Source organism: Falco cherrug, chromosome 2 (genome assembly GCF_023634085.1).
Source record: "Falco cherrug isolate bFalChe1 chromosome 2, bFalChe1.pri, whole genome shotgun sequence".
NCBI classification, from domain to species: Eukaryota; Metazoa; Chordata; class Aves; order Falconiformes; family Falconidae; genus Falco; species Falco cherrug.
The window spans coordinates 117,597,141-117,617,409 of NC_073698.1; the positions used below are offsets into that span (position 1 = coordinate 117,597,141).

The 20,269-nt window shown below is 43.0% G+C and overlaps 1 protein-coding gene and 1 long non-coding RNA gene across 7 annotated transcripts; one reads left to right on the top strand and one right to left on the bottom strand.

Annotated features, from left to right (window-relative positions):
- Positions 1-244: 244 nt before the first annotated feature.
- Positions 245-7,592, top strand: CGGBP1 (CGG triplet repeat binding protein 1). 6 transcript variants are annotated; one of them, XM_055701999.1, is made up of 2 exons: positions 245-317; positions 2,838-7,592. In XM_055701999.1, the coding sequence occupies exon 2, from the start codon at positions 2,870-2,872 to the stop codon at positions 3,371-3,373; it is 504 nt and encodes a 167-aa protein (XP_055557974.1). In that variant the 5' UTR covers positions 245-317; positions 2,838-2,869; the 3' UTR covers positions 3,374-7,592. The 6 variants fall into 6 exon arrangements, with proteins under 6 accessions (XP_055557974.1, XP_055557973.1, XP_055557975.1 ...); XM_055701998.1 differs by having other exon boundaries at positions 284-405; XM_055702000.1 differs by having other exon boundaries at positions 302-321.
- On the bottom strand, positions 2,944-16,048 carry LOC129735353 (uncharacterized). The gene is made up of 3 exons (XR_008730884.1): positions 15,134-16,048; positions 14,963-15,033; positions 2,944-3,059 (listed from the first exon to the last, which is right to left on the bottom strand). It is a non-coding gene; the product is annotated as an uncharacterized LOC129735353 (long non-coding RNA).
- Positions 16,049-20,269: the final 4,221 nt, after the last annotated feature.

Sequence of the window (20,269 nt, forward strand, 5' to 3'; positions counted from 1 at the left end):
CTACTCACCCCGTCTGTTACACCGCCTTCCACCGCCTCCCGTCGACGACTGGCCGAAGCCCCCGTCCGCTAGACGCCGCCGTCTCCCTCCCGTGCTGTGACTGGCCGGAGGGCGCCTCTATCACGGCACTTACACCCGCCCCCCACTTCTAATTGGGCAAAATAGCCGCCCATCTCCGTGCTCTTAGGCTGGGAAAACCAATCAGGGAGGGCTTGCTCCCGCTCGGCCGCTATGTGGCGGCGGGCAAGAGGCGGGCGGCGGGCGGGCGCGGCGGTTGCTAGGCGGGTTGCTAGGTCCCGCCTACCGCGGCCGCCAGGGTGGGTAGGTCCGTCTGGCTGCGGCGCGGCGCGGGGCCCAGCGGAGGAGCGGCGGCGGGGTGCGGGGGAGGCCGCGCGGCCGGAGCGGGTAACGGCGCCCGGCGTGGGGCGGGCGGGGCGGGCGGCGCTGCCTCGGCGGGGCCCCTTCTCTGCCGCCTGCGGGGTCCCGGGGGCGGGAGGGGGCTGCGGGAGCTGGCGGCGGCGCCTCCCGGCTCTTGCCGCGGAAGCCTACCCCCGTGCCTAGCCGTGTCAGGGCGGGCCGTGCGGCGGGAGGGCCCGCACCTGCCTGCCGCCGCGGCGGGGAGCGAGGCCCGGGGTGCGGCGCCGGGGGCCGGGCCCTCAGCCCCCCGCGGGGCGAGTGAGGGGGAGAGGCGGGGCCGCCCCTCAGGGGCCCGCAGGGGTTAAATGGCGCCGGCAATCCGGTGCCTGAGCCCGCGGGGAGCCGCTGCCTCGCTTGCGGGCGCCCCGCTGGCAGGGTGCTGCCCAGCGCTTGTTTTTCGCCTACCCTGAGGCGCTGTGGGGCCCGCCGGCCGTCCCGTACACCCGTGGCGGCCCCGCGGCCGGCGGCACGCTGCAGGCACGGCGGGCGCTCCGCCCTGCCCGGCTCCCGCCGCTGGCCCGGCTGCAGCGCCGAGCGGGGGTGCCGCGGGCAGCTGTCCGGGCCCCCCGGGCTGCACCCCGCCTTCCCCGGCACTCCCGAGCCCACAAGCAGTCCAGGCACCGGTAGGCATCGAAATCCACGTCGAAACTTGAGACAAAAAAACCCACAAACCCAAACAAAACCCAGCAGAGATCCTGTGTTTCGGTGGCTGTACTGCTCAAGGAGTTCCTACGGGTTTTGTTACAGCACGAGTGCAAACGTGTTTTGACGTCTCAGAAGCCTAAGCAACAGGTTAATGTTAGGTTTAGACTTGGTTTCCGCTTGATTTCAGGAAAGCTCGCGGGGATCAATTGCATAAAACAACAAAAAGAATGGAATTGGTGCCGAAAAAAGATGTTTTCTTAGTCTGTAGTTTTATGTGGTATCAGTCAAGGCTTACAGTTCTGGAAAGTATTGGATAGTGTAAAAAACAAACTAGGAAAGGAGCTAATGGCAAGATATTCATCTCCTTTTTCTCAGAAGGTTGACATATCTTAGCATAACTTTAAGGAAATTTTGAAGACTTTAAGACAATTTTGAAGACTGAGTTACTGTTCCTTTATTTCCAGACAAAGCAAAAGGCATTCTGGACAGCAGAAACTCCCTTCGGTCCTTAGAGCTGGACAAGCTCAACTTACTGTTAATTGGGAAGTTCTGGTCTTTTAGAGGCAGCTCACACCTACAGGCATTCCGATCTCTCAGTCTGCCTTGTAAGCACAGGCACTGCAAAATTCTTGAAAGTTGTCCATGAGTAAATGCCCAGGGAACCTATTATATTTCCTCCAGGTATTTGCCAAAATAGATTTTTAAGAAACACCTGTTGCCCCTTTTTTTGTTAAGGGAGTGGGTAGTTAATGTAATGACCATTCATTTTGCCCAGAAAACCTCAAACCTGAACAGACCTGTTTCTTGACTTCAGCTTTACCTTCAAAAGGACTTAAAATATCTTGGCTGAGATTTATACCAGCTATTCCATTTCTTAACAACAGAAAAAGACATAGGTCCTGTTTGATTTTAAGATGGCTTGACTAGGTTATTGCAAACTTTGGTCACATAGTGTCATTCAGGGTGATGTTACAAAGTGTCTGGCTCTCTTGCCCAGAGAAGCTGTCTCTTTGAAAACACAGGTTCTTACTTTGCATTGAAACATATGTAATTTTCTGTTTACATTAGGCTGTTTCAGCAGTCTCTAGTTGCAATGACAAAATGATTTGCTTTTGACTCTTGAGTTGAGACCCAATCTAATATTGGTGGTTTGAGATGGTGCAAAAGGGAGGGGTGTTTCCAAATGAGTACTGACAAAGCTCAGGTTTAGGTCACGTTTTTTGGTTTGTTGGTTTTAGGTCATCTGTCTGTCATTCCCCCCCAGCTTTTGTAAGTGACAGTAATGGCTGCCTTGCCTGATACTTGGACAGCTAGGCTTTTGCTAACAGAATTAATACACATTTTCAGGAAGTAAACAGAAAAATACTGACTCAACTTAACTAAGAAACTGTCAAGTATGTTGAAAATACCAAGAAGAAAATACCCTTAATGCTAAAGAGTAAAGGATAAAAACTGTCTCCAACAAAAAGCCAAAAGCCTTTCTATTTGACTTTCAGTGATGAACAGATTCAGTTTTGAGGGTTCTGCTGAGCTTTGTAGCTGTAGAAACTAAAAAGTGGTTTACTCTGACCCGTGAGGAACTTCAGTCTCCTAAGTTCTTTGGACTTCAAGATGAAGAGCCTTTCAATAATGGTTTCATATTTGTATTTTATATATAATTATCTTTTTGATGTCAACAAGCGCTGTATTGGATATTGACTAGACTGCAAACCAGCTGTTTGGTTGAAAACATTAGCATACTTAAACAGCAATTTTTTAATATTTTTTTTTTTAAGCTTTCAGGTGGTAAAGTTGATTGAAGGCAGCAATGGAACGATTTGGAGTGAAGTCCGCTCCGTCACGTAACCGCTCGAAGACTGCTTTGTACGTAACTCCCCAGGATCGCGTAACTGAGTTTGGCAGCGAGCTGCACGAAGACGGAGGAAAACTCTTCTGTACTTCCTGCAATGTGGTTCTGAATCACGTCCGCAAGTCTGCGATCAATGACCACCTCAAGTCTAAAACACACACAAAGCGAAAGGCAGAGTTTGAAGAACAGAACATCAGGAAGAAGCAAAGGACTCTGACTGCCTCCCTTCAGTGCAACAGTACTGCTCAGACAGAGAAAACCAGCGTCATCCAGGACTTTGTGAAAATGTGCCTGGAAGCTAATATTCCACTTGAGAAGGCTGATCATCCATCTGTGCGAGCCTTCCTCTCCCGCTACGTCAAGAACGGCAGTTCCATACCCAAGTCAGACCAACTAAGGAAAGCATACCTGCCTGACGGGTATGACAATGAGAACCAACTCATCAATACTGAAGATCGTTGAGAATAAAACTGTTTTAATCATTGTTGTGAAGTTTTACATATTGATGGTGTGGTTTATTTTTATATTCATGCATATATACAGTGTTACATACTGGTTTTACAAGCTATTTTGTATTATTGTAGAAATGACAATCTGTTTGTGAACTTAGCGGTATGCCACAGACTGTTGCTAACCCTGCTGTAGACTTCAAAGCTACATTGATGTAGAACTCATGATGAATGTAGGGAACATACCTGGCATACAGCTTATCCGTGTTCAGTCCAGCTGTGACTGACGCTGAGGAAAAGGCACTTGGATGGAGGACCTCCCTTACCTAGACTGGATGTCTGCATACACGAGGAAGATGATGCAATAGGGATTGTTAATCATGTCAGCTGATTGCTTTGTCCAGTATCCTGTCTGTGAGTCACCAAGAAGAAGTGCTGCACATTTGAAATACAAGAAGCTGTAGAATGGTTCGTTAAAACATAAGCGCTTTGTTGGGGGAGGATTGTTGCAAATTCCTATTCAAGTTCGGTTTACATTCTAAAACGGGAATCGTTTTTTCTTCTACAGTACTCTTGTCCTATTTGGTGCAACTGTGGATGTATTCATTATGTAGCTTAAATAGCTGGTCTCTTCTATTGACCTCTGAACTCCGCTATTCTCACAACACTAGGAGTTCTGCAGATTTACCATGCCTGCTTTTTTAAAATCGCTGTTTTCGTTGTCTCAGTTTGACATGTCCCCTTCAGTTTCGGAGACAATCTTTTGAAAGCTGAGTAGACAAACCAGTAAGCAAGCGTGGTTTGCTGTGCAGCTGTTGGCAAGTGAAACTTATATTGGACCAAGATCTTAGTAGAGAGGATTAATGCTTTTTTTCTTACTAGCAGGGCACAGAATGCTAAATCTAAATTGGGGGTGGGGGAGGCACTAAATTGTGGAGCTGGGAAAGCTTTTTCACAGTGCGCAGGAGAAGAGTCTCCTCCACCTTTCCCTGAAGGTCCTCTACATCTCTGGCTTTGTCCTCAGCCTCTGAGTCAGGGGAGGTCAGGTGACTGAAATAGTTTTCAAAATAGTTGCTGCAAAGGCTGTTCAGCACCTGTAAGCGCAAATAGGAAATGATGTATACTTTGAAGCTATACTGGAATTACAGACCTGGACTGAATTTCTTACTCTGTGCCAAGGCCACATCTATTGGACTGGCAAAAAGTAAAATGGAGACACTGAAGAATTTCAGTGATGTGTTACCCTCTCCAAAATCTAGAAAACTATTACTGAGCTATTCCAAATTATTATGCCAAATAGTACCCTCGATGTTAAGTGCTCTACGAAGTTTTTGAATGGCATGAGGGAGCATTGTGCGAAGTGCTGGAATATGACCAACTTCTGCCTGCTCTAGATCTGCTCTAGTTTTCCTTGAGGTGCTTTGGGTTCAGGAAGGTGCCAAGCATCTTCTAGCGACACAGAAATCCTCCACTCAGTGGACACAGTGGTGTAAGCATGCTTTAACTCCGTCAGGCGGAGCCAATTCTGTTCAGCTTCCTTTCCCCAGTAGATTTTCACAGTATCTGTTTCTCAATATTTCTTTTATTCCAAATACTTACAGCAATACTAAGTAATTGCTAAAACCAGACAAAATAACCTTCTTGTTTTGTTTCTGTAGCTATTTCCCTAGCTATTTCTAGAGCAGTCTCTTTTGCTGGATTGAGAGAGACTTGCATACTTAATAACGACTGGTTTTTGTGCAATTAGCTTCTATGGAAATGCACTTGTGTTACATTTATAACCATGTCTTGTAGCCTTCTGCCGCGAGACCTGCTTGAGTAAATGCACAGAACTAAAAAGCAGAAGGTTGTGTACCCATGTTTACCAGTACGTGGGTACTCGGGACACTGCTGCACCTTTGGGCCCTGTTGAAGCTAGCGGGACTCCATGCAGTCATAGCAATCCTGCCAATGATACTGGTTGCTGGTTTAGAACTTCAGACACAAATAACGGTAGTATTTTTTTTTCTCTAATTCTAGATATCAAAACATGCCTTCCAAAATATTGCTTGCTATTGCAGATGCTTGGTTTACCTCAGAAGATGATGAACTGCCTTGGGCTAGAACAGTTTTACAAACATTCTTAAGCCAAGTGAAAGGTACACTGCCAACAGCCTTTTTCTGTCCTGACAATAACTGAAAATGTTCTTTTACAGCTGCTGTTTCTTTACAGTGAAACAGCATCCTTGCTTCAATTTTTTATTATTATTTTTTTACCTTGGAAATGCTATCTTAGTGTTGAAGCAAATAGGAAATAATGAAGTATTGAGAAAACAGGCTTCCATTAAACAAAATCACCTAGAGAAGATGGTATGACTGGAAGGTATGAATTTGGGCTAGTTAGCTCAGTTGTTGATGTGGGATTTTGCAGGCTGCACCCCATAACCATTTTATATAGGATTCAGTGCTGTGTGGTTTTCCTTTGACTGACAAACTGACAGACATTTGGAAAAGCTTAATGGTAACATTAAATAGCTCTTGCACAACTGAAAAAAAAAATCACATTACTTTCACTTATATGGTTTTACATAAAAATGCAAGTTAGCAACATCAGCAGCTTTTATAAAAAAGAAAATCAGTTGTTTTCAATAAGGCAAAGCAGTATTAGGACGCTTAATTTCTAAAAAGCTTACTGTATGTATAAAGCAGTCAGTGTACAGAGCCTCAATTTACAGAATTAATACAATTCTGTAAGTATATTCAGTAATTATTCTAGTACCAATTTAGTTTTTATGCACAATTACTGCAGAGGGTGTAAGCCTGGTGAGGAACCTTATCAGTGTAGCCATACACTGCCAACTCATAACGATTTGGAAGCAAAAATTGGTCATCAGGATTTTGAATGGAACTGACTTAATTCCAATGCACAGCAGCTTGTAGGACACTGGTGTCTTAATAATAGGACAATTTTGTTTTAAAAAAAAAAAGAAAGCACCATGATGCTTTTCAAGCTTTTTGAAAATCAAGATACTTATCCATTGCAACAAATATTCATCATGGAGTAAACCAATGAAAAGTAAAGCACTTGCAGGACATCTAGAAAGAATAATGAGTAAGTGAGTTTGTATTCATGGACGTAACCCAAATCGTCAACAGGACAGTAACACATTATTATTATTATTACACAGTAAAAATGGTTCCACTCAGTCTTGGAACAGAGTCCTGCAAACACGCAAATTCAAAGCATGATTTTGCCAGCGTGGCTATAGTTGGATGAAGCATAACCTTTGTTCAGTTGCTGTTGACCTTAGGGAAGATTTACAACAGAAGTTTTCTGGTATATAAAAGCCTAAGTAATAACTAATTCCTAGAACAGAGGCTGTGATTAAGTTGTTTAACAGTCTCCATGGTGTTTTCCTTTGTCCTGCAAGAACACTGCATTATTTTTTCGGTGTATTTCCTGTAAAAAGTACTCTCACAAGGGAGGATGGTAGCAATGTCTTCTGCTTTTCATTTTACATACGTATCTAGGGACAAGCTATAAGGGATGCTTTTTGCCAGGTGGTTTTCTTAATATATTTGAAGCTCTAAATGTAATATAAAAAAAAAAAAAAGAAATAAATATTTTCTTCTCTGATCATGTACTTATATTAGTTTAGCCAACTCACAGCTAAAATTACTCCGAAATGCTTTTGTTGGAACAACACTTACAAAGAGTAAAATACAAACAGGAACATTCTCTGTTTTGTTACTACTTACTTGTATGCACGTTAGTTTCAGCTTGCATGTTCTTGAAAAAAAACATGAACAAGTTCTAGTATTTTAAAGCACTTTGAAGCCTGTAATTTGACAGGTCCCTAGAGGAGATGAAACATTTGACATAAGGAAAGGGAAAGCTGTTTTTCAATTGAGAGAGAAGCTTGGTTCTGCAAAGTATGGGATATTCTCATGATAGAAGGACTATTTTTAGCCAGAGCCCCTTTTAGCAATTCTGTTGAACTGAACAGTGAAATGCTTCCTGCTAGGTTTTGCAGCATAATGAGCTGGTTTTCAGGAAAAAAATAAAAAAAAAAAAGCTGGAAGTTTGGCAAGGATAATCTCTATTTATATTTACATATAAACAGAGGCAAGACTCACTGTTGTTGTGTTCACATTGTACTCACTGCTAACTCTTTGTGTAATTTGAGTGCTTGTTGTCTTTGTACAATTTTAAGGTTGTGTCTAACTTTCAAAATAAATTTTTTTTTAACAAAGCTTCTCACTGTAATAATGCTATTAGAGTTTAGTCTCTTTTGGGCTAGTGAAGATGCTTTATTTTTGGACTGGTGGTAGGGATGTTTTGCTGATGGTAAGTGACCACAGAAATGGTTCTTTTTAAAGAAGTGGAGAACTTATGATTAGATACTGGAGTGAGACTGAAAATACCTGGGTCCTGCAGTGCCACAAAACTTCCTGTTAGAACAGTAAGAACAGACTAGGTGATTTAAGTTTTTATATGAAAATATTATTGGGAGAGAAATACTTTACTTTGTAAAGTTTTCACTTGGTAATGGAAAAATGGTTCTTTTTTTAAAAAAAATAAATGAATTCCTTTTTCATAGACTTTATGGATGATCTCTTATTTTGCCAAGAAAGCGGATAAAGAACATTAACATATAATGGTAATGTAAGATAGCAGAAATGGATAGTGACAGGAAAAATTAAAGTATCTACATGCTGCTGTTGTAGTTTAAGGTAGTATCAAGCTATATGTTGAAGCAGTTTGTTGGTGTGTCTGTACAATCACACTGAAGTCTGTTTCTGGACTGGTTATACAGAACTCCTGCTTCCTGTCAGGTGCGTGACTTTCTTCACGGTGACAGAAATTCCCTGGTTATGCCTTCTGTTGCAAGTGAACACCAAGTGAAATAATTGTTACGCATTTTGATATTGCGGTAAGGGATGTGTAGGTATAGGATCGTGCCAGCTCCCTAACGCTTTCAGGAAGGGCTTCTGCAATGTGGAAGAATCGGGTCTTTCCAAACTATCTGCAGAAAGATCACAGTTTCCTCTCTGTCTCCCTTAGGGACTTCATGAAAATTGAGCAAATACTATCAGCCTGTCAAAATTATCAAGTGTAGGTTGATTGTTGACACATTTCTTTTCCTGAATTCTTATCTGACGTGACATCTCACGATGGATCACAGATAAACTTGTGCAACCGCTTGACTCAAATTTATTAATCATTATTACTTTTAGATCACAGCACATTAAGATCAAGTTGCTTTGTCGAATGGAAAACCAGAATAGAAATAGACATACCCTTTTGTAAAGTTTTCTTGTGTGGGCTATTCTTCTCTGAAACAGCTTATGTGTACTGGTAAAATCAGCACACCAGTAAGGATTTGTGTGGAAGGTGATGCAGGATCGGGTGAAGTACATATTTAAAGTGTAGCATTTAGGCCATGCTAAGTTCTTAACGATGACATTTTACTTTCCTGACGGAATCACACCATTTAACCCCTACTCAAGACGCAGTAGGATGAAGTGTACATAACTGCTTTTAGGCCACATCTATACTGATAATGAAGTCTGACATTTGCATTTACATAGGCTGGATAGCAGAGGCTGGAGGATAGACAATCTGTGGCAGTTCTGCTTAGGGCAGGGGAGGGAAATCCCACCCTCACACCACTTTCTTTACAAGGAGTTTTGTATTTGTGGGTCTTCTGGTGGCAGAGGCCACCTCTTTTCATACTGAAAAGCAGGTAGCAAGGTGCAGGCTCTGAGACAGGCTGCGGAGAGCTACCGCAGCTGGCCCTCAGGCTTGACAGAGCGTCAAGGCCCTCAGGCCCCAAGACCAGCGTCACCCCTGAAGCTAAGTGTTACCTATTTAGTATGCTTAATACAGTTCCATCCTATAAAATAAAAAAAGAAGTCTAAATCAGAAATGATAACCAATTGTTGAATAGCTGTTTTGGTCCAAGTTTAGCTTCTAAGTGCCCTAACTCCACGCTCACTTTCGGTTTCAGAAGCCAGAAACATTTGAAGATCCAGTCTGACTAAACCCCATCTATTTTGCTGTAAGATTTCCCCCAGACCTGGAGGAGGATGCGAGGAACGCTACTGGTTTCAGTTGGTACACAAAGCCCGCGTTCAGCTGAGGCAACCAACCACAAGCAGTGTAGATTTATTCGTGTTTTAGATGTATCTAAGCACTTAGCACTCTCTGTGTGTCGTCTTCTGCCTAGTAGTGCACAGGAAGGGGAGGGAAAGGCAGGGGATTACTTAAACGCAGTGCAATGACCGGTACGCTCATGCTATACATACCCCACGAGCACCCTAAAGTAATCTGCACATTCATTAGGACATTTCTACTGCCTTTCAGTGGGTACTTCTATCTTTTCCTCCTGTCTGATCCTTCTGTTCAATAAGAACTACTGTGTCCCTGAGGAAAATAAGGAAATCTTGCATTTTCTCCTAACCTACAGAGTAGCTTACAGCAATGTAGTGGAGAGAGGGTATAATTCAGCGGTTCAGGTCAAAGCTGGGAGAAAAATAATTAGGAGCTTTAGAGGTTCTTAGGGTTTTTTTGTATATTGGTTTGCCTGAAGTGTGTGGAGTTTTGGGTTTTTTTGGTTTGTTTTTTTTTTTTTTTTTTTTTTTAATCTGTCCTTCAGTGCACAGAATAGCTCCCAAATTCAGTATTAGATTTCACTGCAGGAAATGAGACCTCCTTACCTTAATTCTTTTGTAATTAGCTTTAAATTGCTTCCTCCCTCCCCTTATTTCTAAAGCCTGTCGTTACCATAAGGGGAATCAAATTAACTAAAATACCCATGCTTACACTTAATGTTTTATATACAGCAAACCCCTGGCTGAACAGATTCCTTACCAACTCTGCACTGAGTGAACCGACACTTCTTGCACGAGCATCCAGGTCGGTGCTCAGTCTGTGCTTCAGCACCTGCTTCAAGATGTGTTCTTTGATTTAACAAAGCTTAGCTCATCTCGCTACACTGAAATCGCCCAGGAAAAAAAAAGCAGGGAGATGCAGAGAATCTCATATCCTGAAAAAGGAAAGGGCTTGCGTAGAAACGAAGTAGCTGATCTCTGCTTTAGCAGGGAGTCACTGTAGTCAGGCGTGAGAACGGGCTGCGGGGGTCACCCCCCCCCATGCTCCCACAAGCTGCTGGTGGGAGCGACAGGCAAGGAGCACGTTGGGAGACTAAACCGCTGTTGTTCCTTTCAGATATTAAATCTTGTAGTGTTACGAAGGCAATTTTCAGCAGTCTTACTGGAGCCTGCTAGCTAAACCCCGTGTCTCCCTGTGGTCAGAGCCCACTGCCTAACCACCTCCAGACAGGGAAAATGCAAGCCCAAAACACAACCTTCGTCTTGTCAGAAGGAAAACTGAGGTGGAACAGAAGGAACATTGCATAGATTCGTTATTTTGGGTTTTTTTTCCCCTGCTTGCACTCAGTAAAGAAGCAGCAGATGTGACAAAGCTGACTGCATCAGGTGAAGAAAGCTTCTATTAACTGCAATCTTCAGGTCCAAATTTTACTCCATATTTTTAGAGCCTCTTCCCAAAAATAGTATCCCACACCCACAGAACTGTGACAATTGTCGTGTTTGAATTGCATTTAATTCTTTTAGTTCTTTAAGTGCTGGGTGTCTATTAGGGTTCAGCTGAGGTCTGATTTACCTCTAGCAAAGAAGTTGCTGAGTTTCTGCAGGTGGTGGCAATCAGAGCCATCTAGTGACATCTTTTCCTGCCATCTTCAAATGATACCTAGTCTTGAATGAAAAGCATACGTTCCTCCCTCTCCTAGTTACACAGTTTTAGATTGGGACTCTCGTTCCTTCCTTTTAAATAGTGATTTAATTAGTATCTGCTATCCTTTGAAATATGCTTTCAAAGGAAAACTAGAATATTTTAGTGTCTCAAATTCAGGGACCAATTATCTCAAAAAATCAGGTTGCAAGTTGCCACTTGGAGATCTAAGAGATATCATAACTTAGTAATATCACAAAAAGAGGAAAGCTCCCAGGAATGTCTCAAGGAGGTAATATAGTCTTAACAAGAAAATATGAAAAACTCAGATTCTTTGCCATCTTCAGGCATGTTCTCAAAAAGAAACCCACCCAAAAGCACCCCCACAACAACCCTACTCCTAAGCAGAAAGGAGATGAAGGAATGAAGTGTTAGCAGCGATAGTAGAAGTCACATTTGCCAAAGTCTATTTAAGAAAGGGGCTCCAAAATACAGATGGGTGTCCAAGATATTTCCTACTAAAAATACAAAGTGAAGAATCCTCGCAAGCCTCATACAGTATATGGACAGCGAATACACGCTCCGTCCTGCTGCTGTGACCCACCTTGCCTCTCTCAAAAGGTCAATGTATGACAGTACCTGTCTTAGAGTTCCAAACACTTCCACAAAACTTCCAACGAGGAATTACCCGCCTAGGAAGCCGATCTCGAACCACCATAGAGAACAGACAAAACCTTGTCTTACTAAAAAGCTTCAGTGAGTAGCAACGGACTCAGCCCAAACCAGTTCTTGTAATAAGAATACAGAGATTATTAATAATAACCAACTGCTCTTGAATTCCTGGCATGAGCTTTGGGTGACACAACAACAAGACAAGCAGAAAGTACACTGCCGGGAAACGCATCCCTGAAAGATCAATTTTATTATCTAAGCTAGCTTTGCATTCAGCCACTAGATGTCTTCATTCTACAGAAATACAACCTGCGGTACTAGTACTTTGTCCCAAGTGGAAGGTGCTGTGTGTGCAGTTATACTCAAGGAGTTGCCTTTCAGAAATATTTCCCTTTTAGGCTGGACTGTAATTTTTGTAAGGCTTTCAGTTTCTCCCAGATATCAGTACGATTCCCCTGACCATCACACACTTAGCCAGATGCTTCCAACCATGAAATTTTGGAAAGCTGTTCAATTATTTTCTTCAAAACGGTACTTTGGAAAAATCCTGATAATTTAGATTTTGGTTAGAGCTTAATATGCATATATTTTGTATAGAAAGCTTGAAATATTTAGAATAAATAGTTCAGCTGGAAGGCATCTACAACAGCCACGTAGTCCAACTGCCCCGACCACAAGTTATCAGGGGCATTGTCCACGTGGCTCTTAAACACTGGCCGGCTTGGGGCATCGACCGCGAGGAAGCCTGTTCCAGGGCTTGGCTACCCTGTTGGCAAAGAAATGTTTCCTAATGTCAAGTCTAAACCTCCCCCATTTTAACTTAGCATTACAAAACTGCATTCATTTCTTTTCTGGACTCTTATTTGTGGTTGCTGGATTTGAATTATAAGAAGAAGAGATAACTGTCATGTACAAAGGTTCTGTTCAACCTTAGTTCTGACTTTATGAAGAAACTCTATTGGTAGAATTTTTGGGAAAGGTTCTGCTAAATGGTTCAGCGTTTTAGAAATATTTAGGGGGGAAAATTATGCTGAGGACATGCTGAAAAAGAACCCACAAAATCCAGACCCAAATTACTTGGCCTTATGTTATAAGGACTAAATAGTAGAAGAAATCATCTTTTATAGTGCAGATTATTTTAAATTATTCTAAGGCAAATTAAGACCATTCAGACACATTGTTTCTGACATCTACCAGCTTGAGAATAGTGAATTTGTTCAGCTTCTTAATTTGTTAATGTTTAAAGTAATACACAAGGACCAAACAACTTTAAAATACTGTCGTGCATCCCTTCTCTGCTATATCGCTGCTTGGAAAATCAAAACTTTAAATGCAGAAGCAACTTAAAAATAAATACATAAATAAATAAAATCTGCAGTTCTGTTTGCTACACTGTAAGGGGAGCCAGAGAAAGGTGAAAGGTGTTCTGCCTTGAATCGCAGAGGGGTTCTGAGATGATGTGAAATGACGGTTCACGTTTCAACCACACTGAAAGAGAGAGCTGTGTAACCCATCGGATTTTTGCAGATGCTTCCCTGCCCCTTTCGGCACTGTCTCTCTGAAGAACTCAAAAAAACCGGAATCAGATCAGATGTACACCCCAGGTAAACCTGACAGGCTGCAAGAGGCCATCCGAACTGCACTTCTCAAACCTCTTCTCTCTACCATGCCCACAGAACGAAGGCTCCTGCCGGCATGTTGATAAAAGGGATATTGCCGTACCTCCTTCTAGTAACGCTGGCTCGGAGCAACTGTCAACTTTGCGGTAAGATACGGTCTTATAATTCAACCTGTCTGTAGTTATGAAACATTGCGGGGGGCAGAATGGAAACCAAAGCACTGCTCAGTGTACCTTGGAGATAATGTGTCTTATTTTATTACCATATCAGATACTTCTGTTTGATTGAAGAGGATGACAGTGATAAGAACTGGCAAATACTCAGTAACTGTCTAGACCAGAACTCTGTCACTTGGGGACCAAATCCATCTTGCTTTGTAGCCAAAGATTCTGCCTTCAAGGGATTTGGTAGCATTCAAGCCTTTGCTTGAAATCGGGGAATCCCACTAGCTCTGAGCTAGGTACCGTTTGCAGTCAAATTATCCTTAGCACATAAGTGTACCTTCAATTATTTAGCTTAACCTCGCCTAGTTTTCATCATCCTTTCAACTCTGAATCTCAACAGTTTTTAAACAGAGAGGTGCTCCCGATTTAGACTGATGTGATGACTACACTGTGCCCAGTATACCCCTGATATTTTTACTTCGTTTTGCTTAATGAGATTATTTTGTTTCAAGTTCTTCCCTGCTAATATCATACAGGAGACTGTGTTGACATTGGAAGGCAGGCAGGCAGACAGAAAGGAGAACAGCTGCTGCAGTGCATGTACTCAGCTGCTGTTGATACATTTCAGATATGTCAACTGATAAACTGATCAGAGTAACACTTGTTATAAGGCACTGCTAAAATTACACAAACGATTTGGCTATATGAAGCCCAGTTGACATGTGTGACTAGCTCTGCACATCTATAGCGTCTTTTGACACTCCTTGTTTTTACGCATAAAACCCATTATTAATACTAATCAGAAAGGTTAAGCAAGCATTCAGAGCATCTGCCTGGGAAGGGAAACTCAAGTGTTTAGTTTAAAAGACATGAATTGTCATGTCAAATGCAGCTGTTTCCTAGTGAGGGTGTGATCTGAGCTCACGGAGGCTACTGGAGTGCTTTACACTTGATTTTCAAACGGATAAACTAACACGCTTCTGAAGGGGGTGTATTAGACCTGACAACCTCCTTCGTACCCTAACCAGAGGCTTCTTCTTTTCTGCTAAAAGCGAATGATGATTTCTGTTCGCTTCAAGCCTGCCTGTGCTCAGTCCCTCACACAATCACCCCTCTGCGTCCTTCAGCATAGTTCATTAATACATGGACGAACTTCATTTATAATTCAAAGATTAGAAGGCTCAATTTTTAGCTATTATTTTCCTACTAATGGGTTGAGTTAGGTAAAGGGAAAGGTATCTCCATTAAACCTCCCTTGTTTGCTTAAGATGACTATGCTTTCTAGAACATAAGAATGAGAAATATTTTTTTTTTTTGGTAGAGGAAAGTATTCCCATGGGTCTTTCCTTATTGCACAAGTTATGGGATACACACTTTCTGTTGAAGCCCTTACCCTGGTAGATTTTCCTTACCTGCGTGAGCTAATTCCTGGCACAGCGGAGCCTGGCTGGCTGCAGCCGGTGCAGGAACACACTCCAGCGATCTGAAAGAAAATGGGATTTTAGTCAGCCTGACCCTTGCTGAGGGGCGCAAGTTTGATGCTCCCAGGTGTTGAAGCTCCTGCGTGGTACAGGTCCTTGTACCTCCTTGCAAGCTGCACATTCAGGTATCCATCATGACCCCCCATGTGTGTGACACTGAACACTGAAGACCCTGCACAGGACCTTGTAACTGGTTCTGGTCTCAGCTCAGAATGGTGTTTAACTAAATCTAGCTCGGAAAGCACTTGCACGTACAGAATATGCTTGGCTGACGGCGTCTCTACCATTGACTTCTCATAAGCCACAGGAGGCAGCAGACAGAAAAAAAGATGCACTGGCACAGAGAAGCACGCCCAGCCACGTTGGTGCTCATTCATTAAGTTTATTTCATGTTTGTCTTTCTAGCGACAACCAATGAATACGAAAGGTTCTCTCTCATTATCAGGTGTACTGAATTTTTTTCTCCTTCTTAAAAAAAAATCCCTCCTAGTCTAGGATACTACAGTTTACATTGTTACTTAATCCCAAATCTTCACTGACACCTATTCCTGCCAAATGGCCTTTGCAAGAAATCTGCGAAAGATATTTTTAAAGTTTGCCTGAAATATACTATTCTTTACAAAAAAAGGTCCCAAATATTTTGGGGTTTAAAAGGATTTTCTCCACTGGTTTTGATCCACTTAAATTTTCTTGCAAGTGAGGTGTGATTTGAGAGAGAGAGGAAAGGTTAATTAGGAATTTCAGGGCATGTTCATTGTGAATTCCTATACTTAATTAGTAGAAGAAAAAAAGGCTGGATTATAGGAAAAGGCTTTCTCTAGCCCAGTTTTGTAGTTCTTGAAGTTGAACAAAATAGTTCAAACTAAGAATTTCTCAAAGCCTAAGAAAAAAGTTGAACTTTGATTCCCTCATCTTTCTGATGCTATTGTTCTAGAAGGTCCCCAGCCTGATGACTAACAACATTTACCAAGGACCAGGTTCCTTCCTAGTAAAAATTCGAAAACCTAAAGCCCAAATCATTCAAGGCATGGAAATGGACAAAAGCAATTCTGATCATTTTTTCATGCATCAAGAATTGTCTCGTAACAATTAAAAAATTAATTAAAGGCAGCCTCAAGTCAGGTTGCTTTGAGCCTCGAGAAGGAAGGCTCTGTCACAGGCTCTGAGGGCAGTGTGCACATTCCCATACCCCTGAAAGGCAAGCACCACTCATCTAGCAACTAGCTAGAGAGTAAAAAAAAAAAATTGCTGTATTTGACCGACAAATAAACAAATAAATCATAGAATAAAATAGTGTGTTTACCTAGCACCCACAGGCTCCTCTCAAGGGATCCACAAATGGCAACTAAGAAAATTAAATCCCTTTTTCCATAAGTTAGGTTTCTTCTACCAAGTCTATAGCTACGCTGGAGAAAGAAAAAAAAGGAAAACAAAAAAAAAAGGGGAGAAAAACAGACAAAAAAAAAAGGGGAGGAGAACAGACAAAAAAATGGGGGGTGGGGGGAGAAAAACAGACCAAAAAAAAAATATGGAGGAGAGCAGCCAAAAAAAGAGGGGGGCGGGGGGAAAAAAAACTGTCCAAAAAAAAGGGAGAAAACCAGACACACGCACAAAAAGGGAGAAAACCAGACACACACAAAAAGAGAGAAAAACAGACCAAAACAAAAAAAAAAGGTAGGGGGGTAAGAGAAACAGACCAAAAAAAAAAAAAAAAAGGGGAGGAGAACAGACAAAATAAAAGGGGGGAGAGAAAAACAGACAAATAAAAAGGCAGAAAAACAGGGGAAAAAAAGAGAAAAATAGAAAAAAAGAGAAAAAAGAGAAAAAATAAAAAAAGGAAAAAAAATTAAAAAAAGAAAAAAGAAAAAAAGAAAAAACCACTATAAACCAGAGGACATGGAAGACACGGTTTTAAGGGCCAAGAGGAGAGGATGGGTGCCCCGGGGCTCGCTGGCCGCGGGCATCCTGCACCCGCACGGCAGCAGCGGGACCAGCAGTGGGATGGGGGTGGATTGCCAGCAGCCAGGTGCGGGTGCGGCGCAAGGGGGGCCGTGGCTCAGCGGTGACGGGTGGGCAGCGGCGCTCGTGGGCTGGGAAGCGAGCGTGGCCCCAGTTTTCCCACATCCCAGAACTCAGTAGCATATTCCATAGGTGACCTTTCGGAGAAAGCAAGGCTGTTGGAGGCAGGTCTGCTTGACGGCAGGGAGTTCGGCTTTGGAAACAGAATTTAACCTGATTATCCTGGAATTAATAAGACAAGTGAATGATATAAAAATATACGTGCATGATCACCACCACAGAGGCATGTGTGAAGATGAAGGAGCAAACCCGTGGCACGTGTTGCCATAGGCACTCAAGTTAAAAAGGGAGCAGCCCTATCCGAGCTCCCCCGATGACAGATGTGCTAGCACGGTTCGTTTGGGCTCTTAAAAATATACGATATGAGCAAAATTATACAAGCAATATCAATGCCACCGGAGGTGGTGTTTGCTTTTTTAGAAAACAAGCTATAACCAAGTAAACCGTCTGTTAGCTGTGGAATAGCTCCTCGTGACTTCGCTAGCAGCAGCGCAGGGAGCTGTATGGAGGGAAGTTTGCAAGCATGTAACGCTTGAGCTGCTTATACCTTCCCTTACAGAGCAAGGGCTGCACAGAAGCTACTCTATATCCAGACCTCAGTAAGGCTTCTGCTTGGGAAATTTCTGTATTCCCACCCAGGACGTGGCTACAGGGTAGTTCAGAACTTTCCGTGCCCCCCCGGCTCACACCTGTCTCCTCTCCCTGGGAGGTTCTGGAGGTTACGCTGAGCGGTGCGAGACAAGCATTTCTTCAGAGCAATATTTAACAGCAACGAGGCAGTTGCCTTTGCAACTCCCAGTGCAACTGATGTGCCCCGGATTCCATGGGGATCAGCAGCCCTGTCCCAAGTGAACGCTGTGGGGTGTTATAAAAATTGCCCAGTGCTGATCAGGTGATTCTTCCAAAAGTGACGGTGGGCAGCGGTGCATACGTGGTTGTAAAAGCACCAGATGATTAAAAACGAAGGAAAACACGACATCCCTGCGCTGGAAAAAGCTAACAATGAGAGAGGTACAGCAGTTCCTGCGCCTCTCCCTGGTTAATAATGATGCTGAATGAGTAAGTGTCACTGAAATCTGTTTTAAAACATTGAGGGAAATTGGACTTTTTGAACCTAGAAAAGTTTTGGGTTTGGTATTGTTGGTTGGGTTGGGGTTTGGGTTTTTGGTTTTTTTTTGTTGTTGGTTTTTTTTTTCAAAAAGAGAATTTTGAAAAAGATAAAACTATATGATAAAATAATGAGATGAAGGAGATCAGAAGATATCTATCCCTCAGAGACCTGCACATCCTTCTGGAAATACCTGTTACATAGGATTTTATCAGAAAGAAGGCTGCTGTCAGGGCACAACCTGAGCTTTATAGATACTTCCTGAAGCGTTATCATCCATGGCAATCGTTACTCAAATAATTGAAACCTCTACTTTCTAATCTGAGCTTTTAGCTTCCACTTTCAGACTACTGATAATCATCTGTTGCTAGTGCGGTATGACCAAAGTAGATCTGACCTACTTGCCTTAAAACAAATCATGCTCTCTTTTAACCAGAGATGGAAGAGTCAAAGTGAAAGATAAGTGATCCTGCTTCACAACTGAAGTTTGTTGTGCAGAACGATCCTACTCAGGGGAGCAGAAAAGGGAGTAGATGGCTGGGCAGGGCATGCTGACCCAACATCTGAGTGCTACCTGGTCAACATGGCCAGGATCTACTGTTAGAGCTATTTCAATATATTTGCCACATCATATACATTGCAATAAATGTGTGTGTGTATATATATATATATATATATATATATATAATGTGTGTTTAATACATTAACCACTAACTTTATTTTATTTACATTAAATATCATACAATGTGTGGAATGTTATATTAAATATATTGCTATTGCTCCTGCATCCAGATGGATGGTCCCTGGGAGAGTATCTTCTCCTGTACAGCACAGATTTATTTATAATCAGGGGCTACTATTGAGGCAGTGCAGAAAGCAGATCATGAGCTTACCTTATGGATCAGTGGAGACCACATAAGAAGTGCTGCACTGCCCGGGCTGGGTGCTCTGACTCTGGCAGCAGCAAGAAAGGCTGTCGGGGGAGAGCCCATGAGTGTGGCCGCTTGCTGTGGGCCCTTCCCCTCCTGCCCCCCCAGCAACGGAACAGCTGCACTGGGGACATCAGCGTGGACATTCTTCCCAAGTCCTTTCAGTATGCATTGATGGACCTGATTAGTGTGATTTTGTACCCCGAGAAGTTTAAGAGCAGGAAAGATTACAATAGCTTTAAATGATCTTAAAGGTAAGTGGTGCCTTCACGTTAACTTAGGCAGTTGGGATGCCAAGTGTGGATTATGATGAGCGACGTCTGCCCTCCTCAATGCTGCTCTGCAGCTGAACAGTGACCTGTGTGGCCGTGGTGTCCTACTGACCTAGGGCAGCTGAGCCGTAAGGTTGTTCTGCTGCCAGCTCCTCTCCTGGGAAGTTAATGAACTTCAGAAACTTATTGCAACACGAAATGCTGCAACAGAGGGAGCAACATCGAAACGGATGTGCTGCGCTCGTGATGCGAGTTTCCTTTGACATATGTTCTGCTGATGAATGCCAAAGAGGTCTGAGAGAGATGGCAGCAGGAGACCAACGCGTCGTTCCCCCTGCCCCCCAACACCCCACCCTTTGCCTGTCACATTTTGTTCCCTCTTTCACCAGCAGACTGAAGGGGAGGCTTGTGAAGACTTCAGGACACGGTGCAGAGAACACAACTGCAGCGCAAAATGTCAGGTTGCTGTTTCGTTTCCCTATCTTGCCTTTCTCTTTCAGAAAAGCCTGAAAACATTATCACAACTTCACCAGAAAGTAAGTTCTGATTATTATTTCCTCTTTAAGAGAAAGGAACTACCTGTCCTGCCATGAATTTCTGGTTAGAGTGTTTTGTGCAGTCAAGACAAATTTAAACTCATTGCTGAACGACAATTACTTTCTTCCCATTTGAACAAAATAGTCTCTCAAGGTCACAGTTTTCAAGGCTAGGACGGTCCAGCATTCAGCAGCACTTGGAAAAAGCCAACCACGTTACCTCTGGGTGCTATATTCCACGCTTCTGACATGCTTTGTCATATCCCACTCCTACATGGCTTACACTTGCAAAGTGTTAGGAATCACGCTATACT